A 12,187-nucleotide genomic window follows, 5' to 3' on the forward strand; every position below is an offset into this window, starting at 1 on the left:
ATGGTTCGCATAAAGTTGTGAGTTTCACTCTGGGGGGTTTCCCTTTCCACAGAAATGAAGACACCTTCCTATTAAGTTGTTTGGGAATAGGAAAGGGCAGGGTTTGAAAAAGGTACAAGAATTTTGGTCATGTATTCATTTTTACACAATTGACCCGCCCAATAAGAGAAATTGGTAAATCCCGCCATCTATCCAATTCTTCCCCAACCTTTTTGAGAAGTGGAGTATAGTTCAGTTGATATGTCTTAATAATTTCAGAGGGAATTTGCAATCCAAGATATGTCATTTTCTGTTGTTTCCAAGAAAATGTCTGGTCTAAGATTGGGTTCTGCATAGCTGCGCTGTTAAAAGGCATAATTATACTCTTCAATGGGTTTATTTTATATCCTGAAAAGGTCCCATATTCTTTCAGGATGTCAACTAATGCTCGGAGTGAAATGTCTGGTTTAGTGAGGTAAAGCAAAATGTCATCGGCATATAGCGAGACCAGATGTTCAGGCCCACCTATACGAACACCATGGATGGATGGATGAGATCTGAAACCTTCTGCCAGTGGCTCTATAGCCAAAGAAAAAAGGAGAGGACTAGCGGGACAACCCTGTCTTGTGCCACGTGATAGAGAGATCTGTGAGGAAATGTTTCCATTAGTCAGGACCTGAGCTGCCGGACATTTGTACAGTAATCTAATCAGACCAACGTACTTAGCTCCAATATTCATCCTCTGTAAAATTTCAAACAGGTAGTTCCATTCTATGCGGTCAAAAGCTTTTTCCGCATCTGATGAAGCCGGCACTACAGATTCTTGGTCATTCTCTACATAATGCATAATATAAAAAAACCGTCTGATATTATCAGAAGATGAGCGGTTTCTTGCAAAGCCTGTTTGGTCCATATCAACCAAGTCCGGAAGAACCTTATCCAGTCTAAGAGCGATGAGTTTCACAAGAATGTTATATGAAGTGTTCAATAGAGATATTGGTCTATACGACCCACAAAGCAGAGGATCTTTCCCAGGTTTTAACAAAACTGTGATCAACTGCGCCTTTTCAAGTGTGTCTGGGAGTTTTTCTGTCTCTATGGCATAATTAAACATACTGCAAAAAGGCTCAATTAGTTTGGGTAAAAGGAATTACTACACCTGCATTGCTTGATGTTTGGGGTTTTAGGCTGGGTTTCTGTACAGCACTTTGAGATATCAGCTGAAGGGCTATATAAATAAATTTGATTTGATTTTGATTTGATTTGAATAGGGAATCCGGCTAACCCTGGTGATTTTCCCCCAGCAGTGTTGAAAATGGATTCCCTAATTTCCTCTGATGTAATCTCTTTCTCCAAGTGATCTCTATCCTCATCAGTTAAAGTTTGTACATTGAGTTTGTTCAATAACTCATGCATTGTGGCAGGGGCATCCCCTTCAGACTTGTACAATGTTTCATAAAACTCCCTGAAGACTAGATTAATTTCCTCAGGACTGTGAACAACTGTTATTGGGTAGTTTAATAGAGCTAATAACTCTACTAGCATCCTCTCGTCTTATCTGCCAAGCAAGCAACTGTCCTGCTTTATCTCCATGTTCGTAGTAGTTTTGTCGTTTTTATCTCCGCTTTATAGGTCACCAGGGGGGTAAATTCCAATCGCTTTGAGTCTAATTTTTGTAGAGTTGAGTCGTCAAATGTTACACTGTTCACTTTCCAGATCTCTGATTTCATTCTCCAACTAATTTACTTGAGCCTTATACATCTTACGAGCACCTGAACTAAAGGATATGATTTGACCCCTCAGATATGCAAGGAGAGCTTCCCATACAATTAGGTGTTCAGAAATGTTACAAATGTGGGATTATTTAGTAAGTATGTGCCAAACCTCCATCTTCTTGAGGGTGGCTGTGCTCTACTGACTGAAGCCAGCAGGGCAGAATGATCTGATATACATCTTGGTAAGTACTTACACCCAGTAGTTAAACTTCCCTTGGCTGCAGGAATAAGAAATAAGTCCATTCTAGAGTAACTGTCATGGACAGGGGAGTAAAATGAGTATTCTTTAACCTTTTGGTTGTGAAATCTCCATAAATCTACAAGTCCAAAGTGTTTAATTTCTGCTTTTAACATTTCAAATCAAATCAAATCAAATCAAATCAAATCAAATCAAATTTTATTTGTCACATACACATGGTTAGCAGATGTTAATGCGAGTGTAGCGAAATGCTTGTGCTTCTAGTTCCGACAATGCAGTAATAACAAGTAATCTAACTAACAATTCCAAAACTACTGTCTTGTACACAGTGTAAGGGGATAAAGAATATGTACATAAGGATATATGAATGAGTGATGGTACAGAGCGGCATAGGCAAGATACAGTAGATGGTATCGGGTACAGTATGTACAAATGAGATGAGTATGTAAACAAAGTGGCATAGTATAGTATAAAGTGGCTAGTGATACATGTATTACATAAGGATACCGTCGATGATATAGAGTACAGTATATACGTATGCATATGAGATGAATAATGTAGGGTAAGTAACATTTATATAAGGTAGCATTGTTTAAAGTGGCTAGTGATATATTTACATAATTTCCCATCAATTCCCATTATTAAAGTGGCTGGAGTTGAGTCAGTGTCAGTGTGTTGGCAGCAGCCACTCAGTGTTAGTGGTGGCTGTTTAATAGTCTGATGGCCTTGAGATAGAAGCTGTTTTTCAGTCTCTCGGTCCCAGCTTTGATGCACCTGTACTGACCTCGCCTTCTGGATGATAGCGGGGTGAACAGGCAGTGGCTCGGGTGGTTGATGTCCTTGATGATCTTTATGGCCTTCCTGTGACATCGGGTGGTGTAGGTGTCCTGGAGGGCAGGTAGTTTGCCCCCGGTGATGCGTTGTGCAGACCTCACTACCCTCTGGAGAGCCTTACGGTTGAGGGCGGTGCAGTTGCCATACCAGGCGGTGATACAGCCCGCCAGGATGCTCTCGATTGTGCATCTGTAGAAGTTTGTGAGTGCTTTTGGTGACAAGCCGAATTTCTTCAGCCTCCTGAGGTTGAAGAGGCGCTGCTGCGCCTTCTTCACGATGCTGTCTGTGTGAGGCTGATACTATTAGAGGAAGATCTATCACTGGAAGGGTCCAGTACCAAGTTAAAATCCCCTGCCATTAAAATCTCTGATGATGTGCACGTTAACTTCAAAAAGATGTCTTGGTATAATGTAGGATCATCATGGTTAGGCCCATACACATTCACGATGGTAATGGACTCATTGTTAATGAAACCTTGAATGATCACAAACCTACCCCCTTTGTCTTTAATCTGAGATTGTATCTGAAAGGGGCAATGCTTATTAATGAGTATGGCCACCCCTCTTGCTCGAGAGGTGAAAGATGAATAGTATACTTGACCCACCCACTCTCTCTTCAGTGTATCATGCTCAGAGTCCGTCAGGTTTCTCCTGAAGAGCTATATCAACCTTATGCTGCTTGAGATAATTCAGAATGCGTTTGTGCTTGACTGGGCATTTAGTACCCCTAATGTTAAATGACTGGGCATTTAGTACCCCTAATGTTAAGTGTCATAAATGTATAGTTATTTGGTGCCGACATCTTTAAAGAAAATAATTAACAGGGAAAAGGAAAGAAACAAAATAGCTTTGAGTAAATACAATGTGTAACGGAATTCCTCTTCTTTAGAGGAGTAGCAAGGATCAGACCAATGTGCAGTGTGGTAAGTGTCCATAATGATATATTTAATAAATCAACAGAACACTGAACAAAATAACAACAGTACAAACAACCGACACAGTCCCGTATGGTGAAACCACTAACACAGGATACAACCACCCACAAAACACAATAGAAAACAGGCTACCTAAATATGGCTCCCAATCAGAGACAACGACTGACACCTGCCTCTGATTGAGAACCATACTAGGCCAAACACATAGACATATAACAACAGAACAAAACATAGAAAAACAACATAGAATGCCCACCCCAACTCACACCCTGACCAACTAAAATAAAGACATAAAAAAGGAACTAAGGTCAGAATGTGACACAATGTGTACAAAATGATATTATGAAAGTGTAAAGTAGTAAACATCTCGTGGCCCTACCACAAACCCACCCAACCCCCTCCCCAACTGAGGGAGTTAAAGAACCCATATCCTTAGAAGCTAGTCTTTAAGCTAGATGTACCTGCTATACAGAGCACCACTCAAATTAGGTTAATTCTAAATTATATGTATATGAAATTAGAAGTACATTGACTGTTCCTTGTAGCATGAAAACATTGTTAGTCAGGTAACAAAATACAATTTGATTACAACAATATTGACCAAAATATTTAGCCCCACTTGAGCATGTCTCAAAAAAATTTAAAATAATAATAAAAAATCAACTTGGGTGCGTTCATAGTCACCAACCGAGCCTACCCGCACACCCAAATGTCAACCAATCGGCATTCCCCAAAGCGCCCTGAAACCTGTGCCGCTCGGCGACAAAAGCGATGACCACAAACGCACCCCAGCAGGTCAGGATTAAAGACATCAAACTATGATGTATAAATGAAGACCTTTACCAGACGATAACTATCATCTCTCAAATATAAAATAGGGACAAGTATTAAACAATCCCCATCCTCCTGAGTTCATCCTCCCCCCAAAATGGTATATATTCACACATGTATGCACATACACAAGTGTGAAGCTATCAGCTAGCTGGCAATTATGCGGCCAGCCAGTGAGTAGCTTATCCCTGTCTTGGTATCACTAACGCCAGCATACATCTCTAACAATAAACAGGCCAGCAAACGTAATAGTAGCTAAAATACCCTGAAGTAATATAAACAACATAGTTAGGCTTGAAACCCAGTCAAAAGCCACATAACTATTTAACCAAACAAAACTCTCTGCGTAAAATAAAAGTATACAGCAAAAATGTAACTACCTGGCATAGTGAGGATGTATAGTAGCTATAGCTACACCCTTGTAAACTTAGCGAGCTGGCTAAATTGCACAGCCAACATTAGCTATGATGCAACTTTACCTCACCAGTCATTATCACACTAAACATCCAGCCAGCCAGCCAGTCGATCATATGAGTAATTTCGTTGTTTCCTCATGTACTAACGGTTCACTATCCACTGTGTCCAAGTTCAAAAGACAGTTCCTCAGGGTGTAGTAGACGTGAAAGACAGTTCCTCGGGGTGTAGTAGACGTGAACAAGTCAGGAAGTGCTTTTCTCATGTATGTTTCAGCCATCTTCACAGAGTCAAATGTGCGCTCACCATTCTTGGTTTCGATCCACAAAGTCGCTGGGTAGTGCAGGCCGTATGCCAAGCCAGCATGATGCAGAAATCTCTTCAGTGGGGAGAAAGCCATCCTCCTCTTGTGTAGTGAGGGAGAAAGATCCGGAAAGATCATGATTCTGGCATCTCCGTACTTGAGCTCTCCCTTTGCTCGGGCAGCAGAGAGGATGCGAACAGTGTCCTGATACCGTAGACATTTTATGACAAAAGCCCTGTGTGCAATCTGGCCAGGCAGCTGCCTCCGTAGGGTGCGACGAGCCCTCTCAATCTCCAGTGGGTGCTCGGGAGGGGGTAGATCCAGAATTTTGGGAATCCATTCCTGTAGAAAGGAGATCACGTCTCTTCCCTCCACGGCCTCCGGTAAACCTTAAAGTCTCAAATTCGAGCGCCTTTGGACATTTTCATAATAATCTAATTTCTCCTCGAGTTTAGAGATGGCGTCTTCCAACTTCTTGTATTTTTGGTCCACTTCCTCGCAGACGTCCAGAATGGCAGCCTGGTGGTCAGCATGGTCTTTTTCTAACTTTGTCACTTGTCCCTTTGTGACTTTATTGTCTTGGTGGAGTTTATCGACCAGTACATCAATTTTGCTGAGGCGTTCAGAAACTGTCTCTTGGATTTTTGTTATACCCTTGTCCATCTCCATTCTGAACCATGCTGGTGTTTCTTCCGAGCTAGCATCCGCCGAGGCCGAAGAAGGGCTGTTAGAGAGGGGCACTTTTCCATGCATATTGACATATTTTGCTTTGGCGATACAATAGATGTTTTAACTTCCAACTTCTCACTATTAACGAACAGTTAAACCGTGTCAAAATGCCTTAAAATTGTTCGAAAGTTCGAGGACACTACACAGACTACACAATGGCGAAGCGTCTTGACAGAGCTTCGCCATTGCCGGAAGTCCTTCAACTCGTCGGCAAACTTAGTGATGGTGTTGGAGTCGTTCTTGGCCTTGTAGTCATGGGTGAACAGTGAGTACAGAAGGGGACTGAGCATGCACCCCTAAGGTGCCCCCGTGTTAAGGATCAGTGTGGCAGATGTGTTGTGACCTACCCTTACCACCTGGAGGCGGCCCGTCAGGAAGTCCAGTATCCAGTTGCAGAGTGAGGTGTTTAGTCCCAGGGTCCTTATCTTAGTGATGAGCTATGAGGGCACAAGGGTGTTGAATGCTGAGCTGTAGTCAATAAATAGCATTTTCAAGTAGGTGTTCCTTTTGTCCAGGTGGAAAAGGGCAGTGTGGAGTGCGATTGAAATTGCGTCATCTGTGGATCTGTAGGCAAATTGGAGTGGGTCTAGGGTTTCTGGGATAATGGTGTTGATGTGAGCCATGCCAGCCTTTCAAAGCACTTCATGGCTACAGATGTGAGTGCTACGGGTCGGTAGTCATTTAGGCAGGTGTTCTTGGGCACAGGGACTATGATGGTCTTCTTGAAACATGTTGGCAGGGAGAGGTTAGGTCTTCCTTTGACAACATAGAAAATATTCAGCTTTGCCCAAGATGGTTGCCCTCAGTTGTCCACATTGTGAACAAGGAGAAGAGTTCACCTGGGCCTTCAAGTGTGGTGAGATCCCTGAAGACGGCATGTCCTCTGTGGACCAATAAGGGACCAGTCTGTCAAAGACTGCCTGGAGCTGAAGAACATACAGTCTTACCTGGTGTTGGACTGGTGGGAGCCAAACATGTAGGCCCCTTAGAAGGCTAGTGTCCCTCTTGCTCCAGAGAGAGAAGCAGCCGACCTAGGTGGAGCAGGAAAAAGGAGATGTCCCCTTCAGCTGCTACTCCAGCCCAGCCATGGTGAAAGGAGGAGAGAGATGATGTGGCCTCCTGGCTTCTCTGGCAAGAGTGACAGCCACCAGAGATGTGACCCTCAGACCCAACCCTCCAACTGCAGGTACATGGAGAGATGCAGAGAGAACCAGCAGTCCCACCCTCCTACCACAGACACATGGAGAGATCCAGAGAGAACCAGCAGACCCACCCTCCAACCACAGACCCATGGAAAGATCCACAGACAATTTGACGGTGTGCCCTTGAGCAAGGCACTTAACCCTAATTTGCTCCAGGGGCGGCGTACTACTATGGCTGACCCTGTAAAACAATACATTTCACTGCACCTATCTGGTGTATGTGACAATAAATCATATATTGTTTATATGCAGAATGAAAGAAAGTAGAAGATGCAAATAATATATGTTTATAGAAAGAGGTTAATTATACTATTGTCATGACGTTGGCCTGGGGGGTTGGTTTATGACAGTCATAAATACCTCTTCCCCCCTTTTTCCTCTCTCTACCCTACTGAGGTTACATTTGCAAAACCCTTGATTAACACAGAGATTCGGGGAACATCAGTAGGTGGGGGGAAATTAACTATATTCGGGTAATCCGACCAATTGAACATATGCGGTGGTACTTAATGAATATGATGTCAGTTCGGTTGTCATCTGAGACATTCTCATCAATGATAAGATGACATAAACTCTACAGTGGAAAGTCTACACATCAGAGTTATTGGATTCACGTGGAACTGTTGTTCAATTTAAACGTTTGAATATTAAATTATTTGTGATGGGATGAAATGTGATTTTAGCTTCTAAAATGTGAGATTTGGTTTTTCATAAGATAGGGCTGCTCAATCAGTGGCCCGCCCTGTGAAGGGACATGGGCTTTAAAACTTTTCAAACACGCCCTCCTCTCCCTTCCTATATAAGCCCTTGACGACAACATAACTTCCTGTTCCGGGAATGTAGGACGACGGTCCGATGTCAGAATGGTTCAGATAATAACTACAGAACGAAGCCAACATCACCGTGAGCTTTGGTTGCGAATGGTATGAACTTTGAACTCTTATTCACGACAGAAGTGATACCTCCTAGCCGTTGAGTTAGCAACCGCAGCTGCAAACGAGGGTTAGGAAGGAACAGACACAGTATCCCGTCTATCGCACAACGGCGTTTCTACAACTTATCCAAGTGACCACCAGAGACATTCTTCAAAGGTCAAAGGACTCGGTTTGGCAACACGGTCTTCCATCTACCACCAACCTACTGAAGCGCAGCTCAGAGTAAATATTTATTGCATTTTCCTTTTCCAAATAGGCGGTAATTTAGAATGCATAAAATACTGTATTTACGATAGCACAGCTTCTCCCTGTGTCCCTCAGTTTTTCCGCTCTTTCACACAAACCCAACCCTTTTCCTTTGTGTAACAAGCTGTCATATCTGTTCCTCCCGCCAGGGACGTTTTCCTTTATGACGCAATTTGTAATCAAGTTATGATTAATTGTGTATGTGTAATTCTGTGTGATTAGTTAGGTATTTAGTAAATAAATAATTAAACACAGTTTTGTTCGTCCAGGGTTCGTGCAGATAAAAGAATTTACAACTTTCAGATGAGACTGAATTCAGGTGACGATTAATATTGACTGCTATTGATGTAAAATATTACTAGGTCTTTAAGAGTTTATTGGGAAGATAACAGCTCTATAAATATTTTGTGGTGCCCAACTCTCTAGTTAATTACATTTACATGATTAGCTCAACCAGGTAATAGTAATTACAGAGAAATAATTTTATAGAATAGCATGTCATATCACTTAATCCGGCATAGCCAAAGACATGACACTATGTAACACAAGACCCAAAAGAGGGTCTTGTTCCGGCCATTATTATGAGCCATCTTTCCATCAGCAGCCTCCTGTGGTGTGCATAGTGCATTGCAGTTTACCAATTTGAATTTTGGAGATTGAACGATCTTTTGGAGATTGTGTTGCTTTTTATTTGTATCTGCTTGTGCTAGTTAAATGCACGCATTCAGGACAGTCTCAAAGCCAATGACTTAGATTGACCTTGGAGACTTTGCACCGCTGCCCAGTCATGTGAATCCATGAATATATTTCGATTGACTGATTTCCTTATATGAACTATAACTCAGTAAAATCTTTGAAATTGTTGCATATTGCGTTTATATATATTTTTTTCAGTATATTTAGCAGATGTTATTGCGGATGTAGCAAAATGCTTGTCATATTGTACATTTTGCAAATTCGAAACATATTATACGAATTATAATTCGTCACATATTATACGAAATGGGATGTCTGCGACAATTTAATACATACCTTACGAAACGTAACATATACAAAATTGAGTGCCTCTGATTTACATAAAGAATAATACGAAATGCTCTGAGAACAGGCTCTCAGACATCGTCTCTTGGATACACAGGCTAAAACACACAATCAGAGGGGCGTTGCATGCTCGCTTTAAATTCTTGTAGCTCTTGCGCAGTTTGATACTTCCCCACCCTGTTCTCCAGCAGCACTCAGTTCGGTAAGTAACAGTTTTTCGCTTTTTCTATACAGTAGCGTCCATCGTTTAACGGAGTAGGTTATCTACTGTAATAAACAGGTCTCAAACAACTTTAATAACTGTTTCGGGTTTATATAGTGTGCCTAGCTAATGATCTGTCTCGTCAATGGCAAACAAACAGTCTTTGCTTGCTTTGATTAAAAAATAAGCTATTATATGGTTTGGTATGCAGTTTGATGGGCCATACTATTTACTGATTGACATAATGTAGTCTATCTATACCTAAACCTTTTCATGTTTCATTTGTAGGCTATAATGTTTTTGTTTTAGAACTCTGTTAGACCTACAAACGTTTTTCTCAGCCGGTTCATGTCATTTATAGGCATTACTCACCAATTATCATCAGGCTGATTTATTTACACTGAACTGTTGCAAAACCAGAGTTTAAAGGACAGTCTACACAGCTAGATATGTTGGCTGTTCCCAAAGAAATGGGGTGGGCACTAAAAGAAAGAGGGGTCGACATTAGAGGGAATGTGTGATAAGGGGTGGAACAACTTTGCAGCAGCCAAGGAATGTGATTACAGAGCCAAAGAAGGCCAACTCCTATCCTCTCTAAAAGTGCATTGTTTGTTTGCATTAAAGACTAATTGTGGGGGTGGGCTATATTATATGTCTAATAGAGCTATGAAGTAGTGATTTAATGGAACTGGCCTGAGTTGGGTTTGAACCAGCAGCCTGGCTGTTGCAGGATCTCCAGTGTGTAAGTGAACTTAGATACAGTAGTACACCCACCCTAAATGACAAAATCTCTCTCCCCTCCTCAGTGTGTCAATATCTGCAGCCATGCCGTCTGAGTTGGAGCGTTCCATGGAGTCCCTGATCATGGTGTTCCATCGCTATGCTGAAAAGGATGGTGACGGCAACACACTGAGCAAGAAGGAGCTGAAAGAGCTGATGCAGACAGAACTGGGCAGCTTCCTGAAGGTAACACAGGCATCCCCCTCTCTCTCTTTTATGTCCCTTTACACTTTCTCTCTGTTGCTCATCTCACCCACTTTCCCTCTCCTTCTGATTTCTCTCTCTCACTTTATTAAAGAGGTATCCAAAGTCCCCTCCTCCCATCTCTCTCTCTTAGTCATTCTTTCCTTCTCTCCTTCCCTCTCAGTCCCAGAAGGACCCAGCCGCTATAGACAAGATCATGAAGGATCTGGACCAGAATGGTGATGGGAAGGTGAACTTTGAGGAGTTTGTCTCTCTGGTGGTGGGCCTCTCCATCGCCTGTGAACAGCTCTACCAGCTCCACACCCAAAAGGTTGCTGCTAAGAAGTGAGGGAGGACAGGACAAGGAGAAAGAGAAGCAGAGATGGATGCTTTTCTATGTCATTTTGCTTTTCTATATGTCAAATAAGTCATTTTATAACTAAGTCTTACTGTTGTGAATAAACACAGGTTTTCCTACTCTCTCTTTTTGTCAAATTTGTCTGACGTGTGTCTGTCTGTTGTATTTGGCCTGTAATTTGTCCCGTAAGTGTAAGACAGAATAGACAGTGCCAGTCACTTCTTCTTAGTTCGGTATTGACACAACTTCTTAGTAAACCTTAGTGCAAAGCCTTTCTAGATCTTATGCTAAAACTACTATAACTACAAACGGATTAAATCAATGTTGTTTCAATGTAATTTGTTAACCTATTGTGCTGTGGAAAATATATAGGTAAATGTATTTAAAGTAACTAGCCTAAAGTTAAAGCTTTCTTACAAACTAATATAACTGCAATGTAACAGTATTTATTCAACTTGAGTATTGAGTAACATAAACATCCATGTGCACTTTGAGATTACAGTAACAAATGTCTTATGTAATCATAGAAAGCATGCATGTCCAAGAGCATGCAGAGATCTTCACAATTACTATAATAAACTGAGCAGAATCTCGAATAGCATTGATAACTTGCACCATGTACTTTAATGTAATCTCAACTGTAATCCAGGTCATTTGGTTGTGCTGTTAGATTAGACACAGTGATAACACATGGTTGTATAAAGAAACAAAATATCTGACAGTGTATTCCCATTTGAACTTTGTTGTGCTTTTAAATGGTTGAAAGCGCAATGATAACACATTTAGCTGACACCCAAAAATCAAATAGATTTTCCTAATTGATTTGGTTCTGATATTAATGGTTGAAAGCATAGTGAAAACACATTGGAAATTCAAATACAAACAGTGCAGTTATGCCCTCCATAAGGCAATCAATCAGGCAAAACTACAGTACAGAGACGACGTGCAGTCGCAATTCAACGGCTCAGACACGAGACGTATGTGGCAGGGCCTCCAGGTAGTCCTGGATAACAAACAAACCAGTGGGCACTGACGTCGTGCTCCCAGACAAGCTGGTGAAGGTAGGAAACAACACAACTATGCTGGCAGGAAAAATAACAGTACAGGTGCATCAATGCTGGGACAGAGAAACTGAAAGACAGCTTCTATCTCAAGGCAATCAGACTGTTAAATAGCCATCATTAGCCTGCCTCCACCCAGAACCCTGCCCTGAACTTAGTCACTGTGACTAGCTGGCTACC

General features: G+C 41.7%; 1 protein-coding gene across 2 annotated transcripts; it reads left to right on the top strand.

Annotated features, from left to right (window-relative positions):
- Positions 1 to 9,478: 9,478 nt before the first annotated feature.
- On the top strand, positions 9,479 to 11,070 carry LOC110520886 (protein S100-A1). Of its 2 annotated transcripts, none has more exons than XM_021598333.2 (3): positions 9,479 to 9,625; positions 10,432 to 10,591; positions 10,773 to 11,070. In XM_021598333.2, the coding sequence occupies exons 2-3, from the start codon at positions 10,451 to 10,453 to the stop codon at positions 10,935 to 10,937; spliced, it is 306 nt and encodes a 101-aa protein (XP_021454008.2). In that variant the 5' UTR covers positions 9,479 to 9,625; positions 10,432 to 10,450; the 3' UTR covers positions 10,938 to 11,070. The 2 variants fall into 2 exon arrangements, with proteins under 2 accessions (XP_021454008.2, XP_036823604.1); XM_036967709.1 differs by lacking the exon at positions 9,479 to 9,625 and adding an exon at positions 9,680 to 9,703.
- The last annotated feature ends 1,117 nt before the right edge of the window (positions 11,071 to 12,187 follow it).

This window comes from Oncorhynchus mykiss, chromosome 3 (genome assembly GCF_013265735.2).
Source record: "Oncorhynchus mykiss isolate Arlee chromosome 3, USDA_OmykA_1.1, whole genome shotgun sequence".
NCBI lineage: Eukaryota > Metazoa > Chordata > Actinopteri > Salmoniformes > Salmonidae > Oncorhynchus > Oncorhynchus mykiss.

Bases quoted from the DNA above. Each gene is read 5' to 3' on its own strand.
- LOC110520886 (XM_021598333.2), top strand. From the start codon at position 10,451: ATGCCGTCTGAGTTGGAGCGTTCCATGGAGTCCCTGATCATGGTGTTC. The intron at 10,592-10,772 runs GTAACACAGGCA...CTTCCCTCTCAG, and splicing joins AACTGGGCAGCTTCCTGAAG to TCCCAGAAGGACCCAGCCGC.